The sequence below is a fragment of the Vicugna pacos genome, chromosome 12, assembly GCF_048564905.1.
Source record: "Vicugna pacos chromosome 12, VicPac4, whole genome shotgun sequence".
In the NCBI taxonomy this organism is placed as follows: Eukaryota; Metazoa; Chordata; class Mammalia; order Artiodactyla; family Camelidae; genus Vicugna; species Vicugna pacos.
Window position 1 is genome coordinate 483,389 of NC_132998.1, and position 19,925 is coordinate 503,313.

General features: G+C 33.8%; 4 protein-coding genes across 4 annotated transcripts in view; 1 reads left to right on the plus strand and 3 right to left on the minus strand.

The window, feature by feature from the left end:
- LOC140700339 (olfactory receptor 6C2-like) overlaps nt 1-19,925 on the minus strand; it is a 105,878-nt gene that overhangs the window by 51,146 nt on the left and 34,807 nt on the right. The gene's annotated exons all lie outside the window — the stretch shown is intronic.
- Nucleotides 1-19,925, minus strand: part of LOC102533739 (olfactory receptor 6C2-like) — a 92,054-nt gene that overhangs the window by 37,299 nt on the left and 34,830 nt on the right. The window lies entirely within an intron of this gene.
- Nucleotides 13,708-14,646, minus strand: LOC102531036 (olfactory receptor 6C2-like). The gene has a single exon (XM_072973885.1). It carries the CDS (start codon nt 14,644-14,646, stop codon nt 13,708-13,710), a length of 939 nt encoding a protein of 312 aa, XP_072829986.1.
- On the plus strand, nt 17,037-17,966 carry LOC140700340 (olfactory receptor 2AP1-like). Its single transcript, XM_072973837.1, has one exon. It carries the CDS (start codon nt 17,037-17,039, stop codon nt 17,964-17,966), a length of 930 nt encoding a protein of 309 aa, XP_072829938.1.

The following is a 19,925-nucleotide window of genomic DNA, read 5'->3' on the forward strand; positions in this document are numbered from 1 at the left end:
GACTTAACAAATCTTCAACTTGTGTGTCGCCCCACTGGGGGGTATGGGGACCGATTATATCACTAGCAATCCCCTCCTACCATCCTGCTGTGTTTCCCTCTTGATGTTTCGAGTTGCAGAAGATCTTTTTTGCTAGATTCCAGTCTTTTTTCCGTGGTTGTTTAGCATTCATTTGTGGTTTTGTTGTAGTTGCAAGGAGAGACAAACTTGTGGTTCTACCACTCCACCATCTTTAGTAAGAATCTATTCATTTCCACATCTTGAATTAACTTTTAAAATTCTGGTTTGCTACAACTTTGTTCATTAGCTCTGGATCTTCACCTATTTTTTGTTGTTGTGGAATTGCTTTAGTACATCCATAAAGTTATTCTAATTTGTACTGCCTTAGTATTTACATTTTCTTTAAGATTTGTAACCTTACATATTTTGCTGTTTGTTTTATATTCATTCAAGTTTCTGAGAAATTTATTAATTTTCTTGAAAACTTTAAAAGAATCAACTTTTAGATTTATTCACCATTTAAATTTTTATTAATTTTCTATCTCACATCCATGTTCTGTATACTTTTGTTGATATTTGCAAATAGCTATCTTTTAGTTTCATTGATTTTTCTATTTTCTTTTTTTGTTTATTTCCACTCTAATCTTTTTTTTTTTTTGATAGCTTTCATTCTGCTTGTTTTGAGTTTAGTGTGCTCTTCTTCTTTTTATAGTTTGTCCTGGGAATTTTATATTTTATTTTTTCCAGTTTTATTGAGATTCAATTAACATACAGTGCTGTATGTCAAGTTTAAAGTGTTCAGCATAATGACTTTACTTACATACATTGTAAAGTAATTACCATAATAAGTTTAGTTAACATCCATCTTATACAGACATAAGAATTTTTCCTCTTAAGAGTAGAACTCCTAAGGTTTATTCTCTTAAAAACTTCCAAATATACCTTACAGCAGTGTTATCTATTATTATCATGGTCTATATCACATCCCCAATACTTATTTATCTTATAACTGATATTTGTATCTTTCAGCTACTTTCATCCAATCTGTCCACATCCCTGTCCCCCATTATCACTGCCCTCCCTTTTCTGGTAACCACAAATATGATCTCTTTTTGTATGAGGTTGGGTTTTTTTGAGGGTTTTTTTTTTTTGTCTGTTTTAGGTGCCACATATAAATGAGATTATACAGTATTTTTCTCTGTTTGACTCATTTCACTTAATACCCTTATGGTCCATGTTGTTGCAAATGGCATGGCTTCCTATTTTTTATGTCTGAATAATATTCCATTGTGTAATGTGCAACATTTACACATTCAAAGGAATTTTTCTTTTTTTTTGTATTTTTTTAACTGAATTAGTTTTAAGAAAATAAACTATAACAGTTTTTTTCACTTCCCAACCCAAATTTGATCATCTATCATTTTGCAGATGGAAACATATTTTTAAAAATATTTCTTTATTTACATCCACATATATGTATACACAGACCCTCATGTTTCATGGGATTATATGGTCAATGTATTATTTTTCTTTTTTCTCTTTCTACTCACTCTTCTTTATGATTACATCACTCGGTTTCTGCTTCAGATAACCTGCATTAAAATTTGTTTTCCTTTACTATTCTACTTGCTTAGTGACTATATACAAATAAATAGATAAATTAGTGTTTCCACAATACATAAAGAATCTATACTTAGATGCATGCTTATATTAAGATTTTCCCGCCAAGAAAATTGATGGCCTTTCTTTTGTTCTAATTTTATTTTAATTTCCTTTAAGATATTTTTATATTTTCTTTATATGTATACTGTACTTTTATGTTTAATTTATTCTCTTGGTATTACATTTGTATGGCTGTCATGACTGAAATAATATTTGCTCATTGATTTCCATATGACAGTCTACTGATTTTATATAATTTCAATTTTTTCATCTAGCATACCAAATTCCCTTATTAATTCCTCTAGTTTCCCATTAAGTTTCTTCAGTTTTCTGGATATGTAAGCATATCCTCAGGATAAGAAAACACATGTCAAATTTCATCCACTTTAGGACATCATCAGTTGTAAGACATACAATTATATAATGTATCACTATTGAAATAAAATGTTGCCACTTAAACTATGAACAATGGTAGATATCATCCATTGTATGACATGACTTCCATTTCAGAAAAGGAAGATGTGACTAAGACTTTAAAATCAATTAAATTCAATCATTTTATTTATTCTTTCCCATATTGATCTTGATTATTTTGTTTTCTTGTGTTACTGCGTATTCAAGGTCTTCCAATAAAACACTGAATATTTCAGTTTTGTACTCATCACATTCACGTGGGTGGTGTTCATGCTGTTGTACTTTTCAAAGAACTGGCTTAATTAATTGATTTCACTTTTGACCCATAGTAAGTTACATTTTCCATTTACTTTTGTTAATTTTTTCATTTTTTAAATTTATTAGGATGATTATAAGTTCTTTTCTTTTGGACTAGTTTACATTTTTATAAGTACTGAATTTGTTTAAGCTAACAGAAATTTTATTGACTACATTTTTTTCCATGTTCCAAATAATTTGTGATGCCATGTCTACATTTCATTGCTTTCCAGACAGCAATGAATTAATTTGGTGTAAATACTGTAATTTCCAAAGAATTATATTTTTGTGGATTTTTCAGTTTGTTGTATTGAATAATTAAGATTATTATGAACAAATTCGGACTATAAAAGCTTAATTTGTCTTAGATGTTGGCACAGGTATCAAATACACTTGGGAATGTTTCGCCTTGACTCACTGCTCTATAAGTAGTAGACAATACTTTTCAGAAAAAATGTAAACTTTCTGTGAAAATGAGCATGGGTTTTCTCAATTCAGATTTTCATTGAGTGTGCACCTATTCTGTCACTGAGTGCTCCCACTACACTATCCTGAGACTTCAAACCTAAGTTTCTGTGATTTATAATGTAATCCATTTTGCAATCCATGCTCCCAAATTGCTGTCTATACCCTCCTGAGTATCCACATTCTTTTATAGAATATTGTTCCACTTTAAATTAAATTGTTATTTCTTAACATTCTGTTCAAAATTTTGGAATGATTTCAGCTACAGGTTCAAAAGAATATTTTAAAAATTTCATCTACTATTTATGTGTGTTCACTGTAGTAATACATACTTTCTTCTATTTTCTCCATTTGGAAGTGCTATTATTCTTTCACATTTATTTTAAATTATGAAATTATTTTATTTTAGACATTTTATGTAAAATTACTCTTATTGCATGTCTTTCATAGCATTATTGTGTATACTTGGAAAAAGCTACAAAAATTCACCCTGTTTTCTAGAAAAATGACTTTTATTATATATTAAAGTGTAAATTTGTAAAGTTAATTTTATTCAAAACGATTTTTTAGAAGTCTACATGCAAAACTATCAGATAATAATTTGAATAGTGAGTATACAAAAATGTCTTGAGTGGTCCTCAGTGAAAGCTAGGTTAAAGAAATGTTGAGAAAATGAACGTTACTCACATGTGTATTATTAAAAACCAAGATTACAAGCTATGATAAAATAAAGCTTCATTTATTTTTTATCCTTGTTTTTGCAAAAATGTTTTAAAAATATTACTTACTTTTACTAAGATGAGAGCAAGGCAATTCTTCTGATTAAGTCCTTAAAGGCTTTCTTAACTTGATTGTTTCTCAAGGTATAAATAAATGGGTTCAATGTAGGTGAAACAGAAAAAATAAGCAGTGAAACCACTTTTTTAATGGTCACTTCTTCCTTTGCTGTAGGATTCATGTAGATGAAAATGCAGGTGCCATAGGTAAGCGAAACCACAATCATGTGTGAGGAACAGGTGGAAAAAGCCTTTTTCCTTTGCTGAACAGAAGGGAACCTAAAAATTGTCCTGATGATATAAGCATATGACAGAACCACACAAGTAAGAGTCATATTCAGGGTCAGAACAGCACAGATTATAACGGTGTGTTCCATCAACCATGTGTCTGAACATGAGATTTCCACTAAGGGAAATGCATCACAGCCAAAATGATCAATCTTGTTAGAGTCACAGAATTTTAGATTTAAACCCAGGATAAGTGGTGGGATTAAAATACAGAGACCAGCCATCCAAGAAGAGATGATGAGTATCCTGCAGACTTGGCTGCTCATGATGGTCACATAATGCAGAGGTTTGCAGATGGCCACATAGCAGTCATAGGACATGGCAGCCAGCAGATAGAATTCTGTTATTCCACACAGGTCGGTGATAAACCCTTGGATGAAACAAGCATTATAAGTAGTGACCTTGTCACCTGTTGCTATGCTATACAGGTATCTGGGGATACAAGAAGATGTGAGTGAGATCTCCAAGAAGGAGAAATTTTTTAAGAAAAAGTACATGGGTGTTTTAAGATGGGAATCCACAAATGTGAGTGTGATGATCGTTAGGTTTCCAGTTATACTCAGTGTGTAGTTGATAAATAGAAAGATAAAAATCAGCACCTGTAGCTCAGGATCATCTGTGAGTCCCAGCAGAATGAATGTTGTTACTGTACCATTTCTCATCACTGACTTCTGACTTGTGTCCAATCTGTGTATGATATTAAGAAAATTTGCTTATAGATTAGAGAGTATTTTAACTGATTTAAAATTTAATGCTTTTAAACTTTTATATTTCATTATATATAATATTGTCTATAAATGAGTAAATATACTCACATTTTATGTCTATTTTGAGGTTAGGGTTTTCCAGTGATGACTAAGTAGATGCTGAGGAGGTGTAATTAAATGGGGAGTTAGAATGCCTTTTGGCTTTCAAGACTTCTTCCCTATTCAGAAATGAATTCAGAAAATTGCACCCTTGATTCCATATCTTTTCTTGACACTTTGAGTCTTTCTTAAGGCAGTGCTTATATGACTTGTGTTCACTGTGTAGACTCTAGAGCAAAACTTGAGGTCTTTGTTCCAAAAGAAAATTTCATTTGCTGGTTTGTTTTTAAGTTAAGCCTGCTTAATTCTTACAAACAATCTAAGGCCTGCTACTTACCCACCAACGCGTACCACATAGTCCACATGTCTTTTTCTGCATTACCTTTACTGAATATGTATATGTTTCCTGCTGACGCATATGATGACTGCCCTCTCTTCTCTCCTGCATCTTCCAGTCAAGGAATTCTCTTCATTGATGCTACACTAGTAGGGACTCAAATATTTCTAATGTACAGTTAGTGTTTCACGTCATGGAGTTTTCTGACATCAATCAATAAAAAAGATTTTCCCCTTGTGTACCTGGTCCATTTGTTTTATGAGTATATTTACTTTACTGTTTAACTTACTGCATTCTCTTCTTACTGAGATTGGGCAGACCTAGTTGTGACTATGTAGTGTCTCCAATAAAGACAAAAATCACTAACTTAGGATTATGGCTTACTCAAAAGTTAAAATTGTCTTAGTTTGCCATTGAAGTATTTATATCAAATTAAGATGTGGAAGGAATTTACATACATGTATATATATTTGTAGTCCACCTACCTTCTTTTCGTCATTTCTCCTTATCTCTCATATGATATGTGAGTCCTTGTGAAATCTTACTCTACCCTTCAAACTTTGACCATTATTGAATTCTTGAAATATATCTATTTTTCTACAAGGCATTACAACTTATTTTATACTAGAAATTAGTAAACAGATTGACAGTAAAATTTAAGTATCTGTTTCTGATCTTTCTGTCTTTCAAACAGTGCTCAATCTGAACACAGGAATGTGTAAAGAAATGTATCATTTCAGTTGTGTTTTATTTGTAAGGGGGATGGGAAGAGGAATGAAAGGGCATGCCTGTATGCTTCTATTTACAGGAAGACAATCGTTTTAATTTGAGGTTGAATATCTATCCAAAGTTACCCTGAATATTTCTCATATTAAATTAGATACAGATTTTTTTAACATATCATAAGGATAGAAATCTCCTAGGCAGTGACATTTATGTACACAAGGGAAATTTATTCTAAAAATTAACATCTCAAAATTAAATACTAAAGAAAATAAAAAATATAAATTATTACTGAAATTTATTTTTGTTTCCAGAGGAAAATATAACGTATATCCTACAAAGGGAATTATAATCAAAGAGTGAAACTTTATCATACTTACACTTTTGTTAGTAAATCAGAGCTTCTGATGGTTGTTTAAGCACAGCAAATTTAAGACTACAAAGTTTAAAGTCATATTTTAATAAAGGTATTTGTGTCTTCAAATTCAGAGCATGTCTGGGAACACATCGATCTCCCTTTGTTCACCATCTCCAATACATTAGAAAGACTTGCATATGATAGACTTAGTGCTATTATAAACCTCCAAATATTTTCTTGCCATTGCCATCCTTGAAATAAAAATAAATTACAGTTAAGACTGATGAACTCTCTCCACTGGTGGAGGAGATGCATTTTAAATCATCTGGATAGAGAGAAATACTTATACAATGTCCAATGTGATTTTTCTTTTTAATTTTTCAAAAGTGCCGCTGAATGGAAAAAAAAAATGGTCCTTGCTGACCTGCAATCAAGAGCTCTTCCTTAATTCTCTGATTAATGAAGTTTCGCAAAAACACAAGTAACACAGGCTTCAGTGGGGACTGTGTCCTTGGAGACAGGAGGATGTTACAGCAGCATATGACACAGGTCATGAGGACAACTGTATCACTTCAATTACATAGCTCTTTAAATAAAAATTTTACATCTGTTAAGGCCTTTTGAAGTTTGTAATTCTTTAATATATGAATAAAATCCTTTATTATATGAATGCTTTAGTATCATTGGAATATATATATCCAAAGCTAATTGTGTTGAACATCATTTGTATGTTTAGTTGCTGTCTGTGTATCTTCCTTGGTGAAGTGCCTGCTTAAATTATTTGCCTATTTTTTAATTTGGTTGTGTGTTTTCTTATTACTGAGTTTTAAGAATTCTTTACACAGTCTGGGTACAAGTCCTTTGACAGATATGTGATTCAAAATTATTTTCTTCCTGTTTATGGTGAGTTATATTCTTAATAGTGTGTTGTTAAAAGCAGAAATTTTAAATTTCGGTGAGTGGCATTTCATCGTTTTTATTTTTATTTTATTTTTAACATTTTTTATTGATTTATAATCATTTTACAATGTTATGTCAAATTCCAGTGTAGAGCACAATTTTTCAGTTATACATGAACATACATATTCACTGTCACATTATTTTCTCCATGAGCTACCATAAGATCTTGTATATATTTCCCTGTGCTATACAGTATAATCTTGTTTATGTATTCTACAGTTTTGAAATCTCAGTCATCATTTTTAAATATACATCATGTTTTTACTGTTGTGTTTGAAAAATCTTTGCCTAATTGAATAACAATATTCTTCATATATTTCTTCTGGAAGTATTACAGTTTGTTTTCTGTTGTGGGTTTGTGATTCATTTTGAGTTAGTCCTTGTAAATTTATTTTAAAATAGTACATGTATGAAATTTCATTAAAATATATAGCTATCCAGTTTATTCTGTGCCATTTGTTGAAAGACTAACATTCCTCTAGTGAATTGTTTTGCATTTCTTACAAAAAACAGTTGACCATAAACATAAGGGTCAACTTCTGGAGTATCAGTCTTTTTCACTGACCTATTTATTTCTGTACCTTTACATCAATAACACGCTGTCTTAATTACTTAGCTTTATGACAAGTGTTAAAATGAAATAAGGTACGTGGTAAAACTTGTTTTTTTTCAAAGTTGAATTGCTTATTCTAGGCCATTTGAATTTCCAGATGAATTTTATAATCAAGTAGACAAGTTTTTACTTGGATTTTGATTAACACTGAATTGAATCTATAAATTAATTTGGAAATAATTGCACTTCCGTAATTTGATATCCACACACCTTTTGCTGGGTTTAGTCACACAAGGTTACAAGTGCTATTGTACAGAGATTTTACGTATGTAGTAGAAGTCAAAATAGTTGAATTTAAGATAAGGAAATTATCCCTGGTGGGCCTTACTTAATCAAGTGAACCTTTAAAAAGTATTGGAGCATTTACTGGTGAAGCAGATTTGAAGCAAGTACTAGATTTGACATGAAGGAAATTATCTATTTCTGGCTTTGATGTCAGAGGAGGTCATGAGACGCTCCACCTCTAGGAGTGGAGAGTAGCCACTGCCTGACAACAAGCTAGAAAATGGAGACCACCATCCAATAGACAGGTCCAGGAGAAATCAGGCACAAGCTTTCAGAAGTCCCCTCTCAGTGAAATCACATAGGGAAGAACTTAATTCTCCAGCAACAATGTGTGACCACACGTGCAAAGTCCAGCTAGCTAGGGAAGCTCACCTGAGCCTTGGGGCCCAGGGGTTTTACTGGTGGTCAGTCACTCAGGTCTGCAGGGCCCCCAGGACTGACCATGGCTGTACAGTCTCCAGTGCCCCAGAGGCCAAACTGATACAGGATGGCCAGAGCCTCAGGGGATGAAAAACCACTCTGATCAGGCAGTGTTCTTAGGGCTCAGAGGTTATCTCCCAGCAGGTAATCAAGGGCCAGTCTTGACACAGATCTTTCTTGGAATGTGCAGGCCGTGAGCAACCTGGTCCTGCCAACACTAGCACAATAAGGCCTTCTAGGCTCCTCTCTTGCTTTCCTGTTTCAAACCTTCCAATAACTATTTCTCCAGTAAGGTGCATTTTTGTTTGCTTTTTTGGTTTTGGTTCATTTATTTAGTGTTTAGTATTTTTTTTAGTTTAGTTTTCCCAGTAAACATAGTTAACTTTATCCATACTAAAAATTTGATATGAATAAATATGTAAAGATAAATATATTTGTCTCTATTATATGTATATTTTATGCACATATATCTATCAATATACATATATATGCACATATATTATGTACACATACTGGTTTTTGCCAAGATTTCCATTATGAAAACTTGATTATATTAAATGTACTTTTCTACCTTTTCCCTCTTTTCAAAAAAAAATTCGCAGAAATTACTCCAGATCAAATAACGTAACTGTAATATATTTATGCTTAATAGATGCATGGCATTCCATTAATTGATGGGGTTTCATTTTGCTTTGAGTTTTATTTTTTGGCATAGAAATGCTGCTTTCCATGCTCTGTCTCTTTATCATATTATGCTTTTAATACTGTGTGTCCTTTCAGAATGGTGCTTTAATTTATATGAGACCGAATTGCAGAAATGACTTGCCATTTCAAAGTATACTTTCAAACTGGGAATTTTTTAATTGTTTGCCTAAAAGCTTTAGCAATTTAAATTTCTACATACACTACAAGAAAATAGACTTTTGCTTCTGATCTTTTCACCAACAGATGCGAGGGTGCTTTTAAAACTGACAGTTTGATTGGTATAAATTTCTACCTGAGTATACATTTTTTGACATTAGACTGATTGTAAGAGAAGTTGACAATCATATATTCTTTACTAAATAGGATTTAGTATTCTCTAAAAGGCTTATTTCTGATTTTTGCTTATTTGTATTTAGATTTTTTTCACTTTTATTCGCTTATTAAAGCTCTTTGTATTCTTTAGAAATCATTTTGTCAGTGTTATCCATTTAGTTTCAACATTATTATTTGACTTATGAATTTTTCACTGGTATCTTTTGTCAGTCAAAATGGTTAGTACAGAAGTAATCAAGTAGGTGCCTTTTGTCATTTTCTGCCTTTAAACTTTTTAAATAAGAAAATTTCTTACTCCTTTATATTATTTGGCCTTGTATGTTTTCTAATAAGGTTTTACTAGTTTATTTTTATACTTATAGTTTTAAACCATTTAGAATGTAACCTGTTTGCTGTATGAGTAAAAAATAAAACATTTTTATTTGTGATGTTTTTAGTGACTAAAGTAATTATTAAAGTATGATTTTCCTAATGAACTATAAATATCACACTTTTATATATCAAGCAGAATAAACCTTTAGATAAAATAAAGGTGATTATTCTATACTTTCATGATTTCAAATGTTCTGCTAAATGTTTTATCTTTTCTTATTCCAATATCATATCAATTTGAAATCCTTGATTTATAATAAGTTTTAATATTATATAAAGTAAGTTTCTATTCACTAATATTTATTTCTCATTTATGTGTTTTACATTCACGAGATTTAATTCTTCCATTCTCATTTAAAGATAATTTGTGCAATTAGAAAAAATTTGAAAGGTGATTCTAATTAGAATTGTGTTAACTTTATACATTAAGAGTGGGCAAATTGATATTTTATAATGTAATGCATCGAACCCATAACAGGATCTATTGCTTGGCTGTCATAATGATTGTTTTGATTTGTAGGGTCCTATTGCTACTATAAATATTGTCAGTGGACTTTCGTTTGCATGTATTCTTTCTTCATCCAAGTTACTAAATGTTCTTATTAGGTTTATTAGTTTCCTGTTAGATTTTATTGTTTTCTAAGTATATAATAACTATCAGAAAGAAAATATTGTATTTCATTCTAATTAAGTATCTGTCGTTATTTTAAGTACTTTTATGTATTTTATGAAAAATGTTAGTAATTAAAATATGCACAATTTTAAGAAGGCACATCTACCTTTCAAAGATGTAAAAACTTGAAAAATACAGCTTTCATAATTTCTAACTATATAATTTCGTAGCTTCATTTTGATAATAATCCCAACTGTTTTATTTATCTTACTGCCTTTTCAAGATGGCAATTGAATGTTGAATATCAATGATGAAAGTGAGTATCCCCCTTTTTTGTTTGTTTCTTGATTTTAATTAAGGTGAATACAGGATACAATAAAATTTAAAAATTTTTAGTTCCTTAAAAATTTTAATATTGTTTTAGTAGTTCATCATATTCCTATTTTCCTTTAAATTTATTGGGAGAGATTAATGATTCTTTTCCAGTGATCACTTAATCAATTAATCAAAATCCATATATAAGTTTCCTCCTTTTTGTTGTTAAACAAAATTTGGCTATATTTCATATATATGGATATGTACACACAAATATATATACACATTTCGATATCTGTATACATTTCTCTATATCTCTATCATTTGTTTATCTATGATCTATCTCTACTCCTATATTATTGAAGTAAATCTTGATCATAGTAGTAAGTTTTGACTATTTTTTAAGATTCTATGTGAATAGTCTACCTATATTCATCAGTGAATTTATTTAATCATATATCTTATAAGGTCTTCAGACTTTTGTGAAATACTAAGACATTTTCATAAAACTCAATAAAGAGAATTTTTTTTTGTATTTGTATGGTTAAAATCTTAGTGAGATTATGGCTGGACCTGGAGATTGTATTCTAAGTGAAGTAAGCCAGAAAGAGAAAGAAAAATACCATATGGTATCACTGATGTATGGAATCTAAGAAAAACAAGACACAAAGGAACTTATTTACAGAACAGAAACAGACTCACAGACGTACAAAGCAAACTTACCAGGATGAAAGGGGGTGAGAAGTGATAAATTGGGAATTCGAGAGTTGCAGATACTAACTACTATATATAAAATAGATATACAAGAAGTTTATCCTGTATAGCACAGGTAACTGTATGCAATATCTTATAGTAACTTGTAATGAAAAAGAATACGAAAAAGAATATATATGTGTATATGTATGATTGAAATATTATTCTGTACACCAGATCTTGACACATTATAAACTGACTATACTTCAATTAAAAAAATAATAAAAAAAAAAAAAGATTTGGTGCAGTTAAAATAATGCTATGCTTTTGGTTAACAAGTTCGTCTTTGTCAAAATGCTAATACATAATATATAATTTGTATTCACTCTAAAAGAATCTTGACCAGAATGTGGAGTCTCTGTTTCAGCTTAAAAGAAGATTTTTCTCTGTTTCTTTGTTTTTTGTTGTGGATTAGTGTGCTTTCTCCAATGAACCATGGTATGTATTACATGGAAGACTACATATAAGCTTCCCTCCCTTGTCCTCCTTCTATGTTCATCCATCCTTCTTGTCATCTTTCTAGTATACTGAAGACACAATAGACAAAACAGAATTATGAAATATAGGGGAAGCATATTGCCTGTGGAAGATGGATAGCAAACCTGGCTCCCTCCCTTTCTGTTCACACCGTCTGCAATGTCTCTCTAGCTCCTTCTATGTATAAGTAATTTTATTTTTCTCCCTGAATCTTGGCTAATTGAATGTGTGTAATAGATAGGATATTGTGCCTACGATCTGGAGTCCTTGCATGCTTCCACTCTCCCCTGGAGCCCCATGGTCTTACCATGGGAACTATGGTTAAGCTAGCAGATAGAGCACTATTTGGAAGATAATTTAGTTATCGTAGTAAGGAGTCATTCAGCTTATAAATTTGTGAATGAGGCCTTACTAGACAGCAAGACCCAGTCATCCATAGTGACAATCTTGTGACCAAACCAGCCGCGATCAGCTGATGTCTGCTCAAATGGGCAGAAACACCCAGTTGACCCAGAAACTCAAGTTTTAAACCACCGATTTGGGGGATGATTTGTTATCTCATAATAACTAACTGTAGAATGTGACAGGTGCCTATACAAGGGGTTCCAAACAGGCCAAGAGTACTAAGAGGGCTAGGCACGGATTCAGGGAAGAAAATCTTTGTAAGAGGTGACACCTTGAGCACAAGTCTAGAAATGAATGTCAAAAACATTCCAGTCTGGATCATGGAGGTTTATGGTGAGAAATGTGAACGATGGTAAGGAATAAAATAACCAAATGTAGAAAATCCTTCTTTGAGAAATATTAGTGAAGGTCACACCTTATGTTTTTTCCAGTGTTGAAGATAATCTTTGATGAAACAATTGTGATTTCATATTGGATTCCTTGTCTGTAACCCAAGGCTTCCATGTATTTTGCTAGTTTAATTTTCTTGATGTCTAGGACTATTATTTGCTGAGATTTGCTGGCTCCTGTTGGCTTAATTTAGATATATTTAGGACTTGCATTATATTATGTATTCAGCACTAGTCTTGCTTTGTCATCATAAAGATGGTTTCATTGGCTCAGTAGATTTTATCAGAACACTGCCACCTGGTTGATGAATTAATGTAGAGGCTGTGCTCTTTCACTTTAGAGAATCCAGTGAATCTAAATTCTAAATCTTTGGTCTTTAAAGTTTCTTTTACAAGGTAGACGTGGATTTCCAGGTGTCTAAACTCATATGTTTTCCTCTCCAGTATTAAAATCCATTCCTTTTTGCTCAAACTAACTCATTTTTTTGAAAAAAATCTTATTCCTATTTGAGAAAAATAATTGTAATTGTATATATGCTTTTTTTGACATTTGCTTTTTTAAAAATGGATATTATTGCTCCATTATTTTCCTGTAGTTCAAGGGTTCATTTTTTTTTCTACATAAGATTTAATAATGCTTCTATTGATCAAGGTTGGGTTATAGTTTAGGTAAGTTCCTGTTCCTGGAAGTCTAATTTCATGTTCTCTTGATAGGAGATGTCATCTTGGAGAAAGTTTGTTTTCAACAAGAGTTGAAAACACTCAACTTGCTTATTTCAAGAATCATTGAAATGATGATTTGGGGTCCAAAATTCAATAATAATAGTGGTACAAGCATGTTAATATAAGCAGACAATAGACAAGGGTACAATAGTTAAGAACTGTTATGACCTTAAGGCTCACTGCTCTTTTTACATTTTATGCTTAATTTCAACATTCCATTACTTCTCTGAGATCAGTGAAATTCTTTTGATTAAATCTGTAAAAGCTTGTTTCACTTGCTTGTTCCTTAGAGTATAAATAAATGGGTTTAACATGGGGGCAACAGAAGTAGTAAGCAGAAACACCCACTTGTTAATTACTACTTCATCCTTTGCTGAAGGTTTGATATAGATGAAGATACAACTGCCATAGGTGATAGAAACCACAATCATGTGAGAAGAGCAGGTAGAAAAGGCCTTCCTCTTTTGCTGGGCAGAAGGGAACTTTATGATGGTCTTGATGATGTATATATAGGACATAACTACACACAGAAGTGTCATGACGTCGGTCAACACAGCAAGGGCAACAACCATCTGTTCTATGAACCATGTGTCTGAACTAGTGAGCTTTAGCATAGGAGAAGCATCACAGAGAAAATGGTCAATAATATTATAGTCACAGAATTCCAGGTTTAAGCCCAGGCAAACTGGTGGAAATATGACCCCAAACCCTGCTATCCAGCAGCAGGTAACAAGCCATCCACAGACTCTGCTGTTCATGATAGTTACATAATGTAAAGGTTTGCAGATGGCCACATAGCGGTCATAGGACATGATGGCCAGGAGGAAAAATCCTGCTGTTCCAAAAAGGAAGACAAAAAATAGTTGGGCAACACAAGTATTATAGGAAATAGTCCTGTCCCCAGTTGATAAGCTGTATAAGAATCCGGGAATGCAGACGGTGGTGAATAAGGTTTCTAAAAAGGAGAAGTTTTTGAGGAAAAAGTACATGGCAGTTTTAAGGTGAGAATCTACTAAAGTGAGTATAATGATGGTCAGGTTCCCAGTTATACTCAATGTGTAGGAGACAAACAGAAATATAAAAATCAGAATCTGCATATGAGGATCATCTGTCAGTCCCAGAAGTATGAATGTGGGTAATGATGTACAGTTTCTCATTGCTTATTTGTACTTCTCAAACTCCTCACAAACTCAAGTGACACTGAATTGAGAAAACTTGTATGAAATAATGAGGCCATAGCCTTTGGGTTAAAAAAAATCCAATCAATGTAAGGAATAGTCATTTTCTTCCTTGAGTTGCTAATGACCCACCCAAACTCTGGAATTCTCAGTTTTTCTGATGTGCATTATAGGTCTTAAGATTACATTCTTCTGAAATAAGTTTGTACTGCAATCCATTATTTTCACCGTCTTGCATGCTCTCACATGTCTGTTTTTCAATTAATCTAAATTCTTCCATTTATTTTCTGAAATATATTTGGCTATACAATTAGGAAGGATCATCTGTGTGGTACAGTTTTGTGGATATTATAATGTCCTTTTGCTCCTAATAATTCTTCACCAATCATAAGGCTGAATGAACTCAGAAATGGCCTGAAGTGTTGGTTCCCGTTAAATGCAAATAAATGGCTGAGTTTGACATTTTATATAGAGCCTATAGGCCATGTGTGCAGTATATGAACGTTTGCTTCTACTGCAACGACCAAAGAGGTTATTTCACTGTAATTTGCTTTTGGTATCAGACTTATTCGAGTAACAGCCATTGCTTTCCAGTTTTGCTATTTATCTCTAAGTTTCCATATCAGTAACAGACTTTCCCTCTATTTTCGTTCTGATAGAACATAGTGTTTGATAAGTACTACATAAACAACTTACACACTACAGCATTGGGTAAAGAAATTATTGGCTATACGCGGGGAAAAAAAAAACCCTGAAAAATTTAACCTCAATTATTTGTCCTTTCAAGGTCATAAAAGACAAGGGGAGACAGGGTGAGACACAGGTTGACCGAGACCAAGTAGACATGCCAATTCCTTGTCGAGTTATCACTCGAATTGCATCCTGCAACAGAAAAATGACGTTAGTTGAAAAGCTGGGAAAATTCAAATAGAGCCTGTATTTAATTAAATTAATTTACTTTATCTAATTTTTTCCAAAAAAATCCTTGGCTCCTCGGAGATCCCCCCCAAGTCATAGTGGCAAGTGCTCTCCTCTAAGCGCCTCCAGGGACTCGCAGACAGCAGCGAGGGCGGCAAGCGCGCTGCGCATGCTCAGTCCTCCGGGGCTGGAAAAAAATTTTTAGTAAAATAAAATTTAAAATACTATGTTGTACCACATGCAGTAATAAGGAGTGTTCTGTAAAATCTTTATTTAAGTTAGACATATACAAGTTCGCCAGAAAATGATATAAAATGCAGAATACATTATGGTCAAAATGCTTGAAAGCAGCTGCCCTATAAATGTTTGTAAAAACAATACATAAAGAAAATCTTGAATAAGCCAGCAAGGATGCTCTCATATAATGTGATTCTTAAACAACATGAGCTCACAAATCAGTAGAGACTTGAAATGTTCTTGAAGTACTTAAACGTGAAGACTCCTTAGAAAACCCTGGATCGTAGTTTTTATATACTTTTCCTGTAAAATTTCTATACCCACATACCCAAAATGTTTTACACGATTTAGTGGGCTCATAGACATGGTAAATCCAATCTAGAATTAACAGATCCCTAGTTTAGAACTCCTGCTTGAAATATTCTGAAGCTCCTAAAATTTCCTTGAAATGTAATAGCATCTGCCTGTCCTTAAAGGAAAGCAAAGTTCTAGATCTAAAGATTCTGAATGCATTTGTGTAAATGGAGATTTTTATTCTAATCTAGTATTTGCTGAACTGTAGACAGGTATATGGAATGGTTCAAAGGACAGAAGACTTTTCATTCTAATACACAATCTTTGAATTCTAACAGACAGAGAAGGAGGGTCTGTTGAAGAAGAAGTGAGGAGCTGGTACTCTTGGCATCGAGGGAATTGAGGGAGTTGAACAGGAAGGAAAATGAGAGGCTGATGTGATTGTACGAAAAATAAAAACAAAAATGGCAGAGAAGCGTAAGAAAACGAGCTCATCTAAGAAGAGTTAGGCAGGCAAAGGAAGCAGGGCAATAAGTGGAACCAGTGAGAAGTAAGGAAAGTGAATACAGGGGAAAGAAAGTTAGTAACTTCTGGAAGGAGACAGCTGTTGCAGGCATTCCTTTATTAACTCTTTTCAAAAACTATTTAAACATCATCTACAAAGCGATTATTTCATATTGGCACTGGGGAGAGTACATTTGGAGAAATCATAGTAAGAACTTTCTATATAAGGCAAACAGGACTGGCAAGAACCCAACACCACTCAAATGGGCTGCTGGGCTGGGTCATGTCATCAGAGGAAAAGTTCATGGTCCCTCTCCTTTTGTTCTCTTCAGATTTCACATCCCTTTCAGAATACCTCTTCCTTTCTCACCTTTTATTATTACCATTTTACCTTGAGACTCAAAATTTTTTCAGCAATGCAAAATAAAACCGTATTGACTGAGTTCATCCTGCTGGGTCTAACAGATGTCCCTAAACTCCAGGGGGTGGTTTTCACCTTTCTGTTCCTTGCCTATTTGCTCAGCATGATGGGAAATCTGACGATCCTCATCCTCACCTTGCTGGACTCCCACCTTCAGACCCCCATGTATTTCTTTCTCCGGAACTTCTCCTTCTTAGAAATTTCCTTCACAAACATCTTCATTCCTAGGGTCCTGATCAGCATCACAACAGGAAACAAGAGCATCAGCTTTGCTGGCTGCTTCACTCAGTATTTCTTTGCCATATTCCTTGGGTCAACAGACTTTTACCTTCTGGCCGCCATGTCCTATGACCGCTACGTGGCCGTCTGCAAGCCCCTGCACTACACGACCACCATGAGCAGCAGAGCCTGCACCCAGCTGGCTCTCTGCTCCTGGCTGGCTGGGTTAATGGTTATTATACCACCCATCACTCTGATGAGTCAGCAGGGCTTCTGTGCCTCCAACAGGCTGAATCATTCTTTCTGTGACTATGAGCCCCTTCGGGAACTCTCCTGTTCAGACACGAGCCTCACAGAGAAGGTTGTCTTCCCAGTGGCCTCAGTGACCCTGGTGGTCACTCTGGTGCTAGTGATTCTCCCCCACACGTTCACCATCAGGACTGTTCTGAAGCTCCCCTCTGGCCAGCAAAGGACAAAGGCCTTTTCCACTTGTTCTCCCCGCCTGATTGTCATCTCTCTCTCCCATGGAAGCTGCTTCTTCATGTACATTAAGCCCACAGCAAAAGAAGCGGATTCATTCAACACGGGAGCCGCTCTACTCATTACTTCAGCTGCACCTTGGTTGAACCCCTTCATTTACACCCTAAGGAACCAACAGGTAAAACAAGCCTTCAAGGATACAGTCAAGAAGCTTATGAAACTTTAAAGAATTTCAGAATTAAAACCTGAATGGGTGAATCCTTACTACGTACCAAACTCTCTGCCAGTTACTAGATATTCAATGAAGAGTTAAACTCCAGGACAGTGAGAGAGACTTGGAAATTAAAAAAGTACAACCTAAGTGTTCATATAAAGCAATGATTAGGTTTTATTAATGAAAAAGCAGCTCAATCTGAGTTAGTGAGTCAAAGTTTTCAGAGCAGGTGCCATTTAAATTGAGTCTTAACAAGTAGGAATAGGTTAAGCAAGCAACAACAGAGAAAGAAACAGGAAGAAAGAATACTGGGGGTGGGAGCACAAATTTTCAGTCCAACAAGATTGAGGAAATGTTGTCATTCATTTCAATTAAATAAAACAGAGAACGAAAAGAGTTGTGGAGATAAAAGTTTTAGTTTTGAATTAAGTTAAATCCCATTTTAAATAAATAAAATGCTCAAAATGTCAAGCCATTTGGATTTGGGACAAGATCTGTGAATTTAGAAATCCTTACCATGTAGATGGCAACTGATGTGGAAACAGAGGCGGCCACGAATAGAAGCAAGTACAGAAGTTCAAATACTAAACTCTTAGCATCCTCTCATAATTTGAAGAGCACAAGAGGCAGAAGATAAGAAAGTCCACAGAACTGTGCGATTCCTAAGAGAATGTCTCAAGAAACACAGGTTATTTGGCAATGTGAAATGCTGCAGAGAGCAATTAATATGAAGAATGAAAGCATGAGAACTGACAATTAGGCTACTGTTATTGATCACAGCCATTTTCAGAAAATGTGGAACTTGGGGGTGGGGTAGGAAGAAGTCAGACTACAGTGGGATACTGGTGGTTAGGAGCTGAAAAGCTAGAAATGGTAACGTGGAATTTCAAGAGTATGGGTCAATGTCACGAACGCTTGGACACAATGTTCACAGCGGCAGGACTCAAATATACACGGAGCCAAAACAACTCCAGTGTTCGTCAACAGATAAATTAATAAATAAAATGCGCTATCTCAGATGACGGAATACTATTTGGCAAGAAAAAGGAATGAAATAATGACATGTGCTACCATGTGGATGAAACTGAACAATGTTATGATAAATAGAAGAAGCTGACAACAAAAACTGCATAGTGTTTGATTCTTTCTATATTAAATGTCCTGAATAGGCAAGTCTGTAAAGACAGAAAGTAGACGAGTGGTTGATGGGGTCCGGGGGTGGGTAGAGACTGGGTGGGGTGACTGCTAATGGGCACCAGGTTTATTTTGGGGGTGATGACAACATTCAAAAACGGATTGTGGTGGTGCACGTACAACTCTGTGAATAATACTAAAAACCACTGAATTGTACACTTGAATTGGATGAATTTTTCTCCATAAAGCTGCTATATATTTTTTAAATAAATTTTATTGGTTCTTAAAAAAAAAAAAAGAGTATGGGTCAATGGCTTTGGTTCCTAGACTTGAGGGCATGTAACACTGTGCCACGCCTATAACAGGCACTCAATAAATGCTCAATTAATTTAAAAAATGAGTAAATGATGTCTTTATTACATAGGATTCAAGTAAGCTTTCATAAGCCTTTTTATCATCTACTAGTTTTTTAAAGGGCCAAACTCTTTCTCTCCTGAACACTTTCAAGCCTATTTTGAACCACATAGTTATTTCTTTGTAGAGATATCCACAGACAAATCCTCTGTTAATGTCACCTTGTTTAACATTATTTTAAGAGTTTTTTTCTCCTTTTCTCAGGGATATTTATAGGTAAATAAATTAAAAGGAGAATCAGATTTTCACAAAAGCTGTCTAAGCATGTTTTCAGAAGTCTAAGAGACACACATACCCTTTTATAAAAGTGTGTTCCCCGTTAATCTATCCCTTATATCTACAATCTACTATTAGGAATTAAATTATTTTCTTTTGAGTCTTCTTCCTATTAAAATGCAATCAAGAGAAGCAGTGTACCAGTGT

Excerpts from the sequence above, each read along its gene's own strand:
- LOC140700340 (XM_072973837.1), top strand. The coding sequence starts at position 17,037 with ATGCAAAATAAAACCGTATTGACTGAGTTCATCCTGCTGGGTCTAACA.
- LOC102531036 (XM_072973885.1), bottom strand. The coding sequence starts at position 14,646 with ATGAGAAACTGTACATCATTACCCACATTCATACTTCTGGGACTGACA.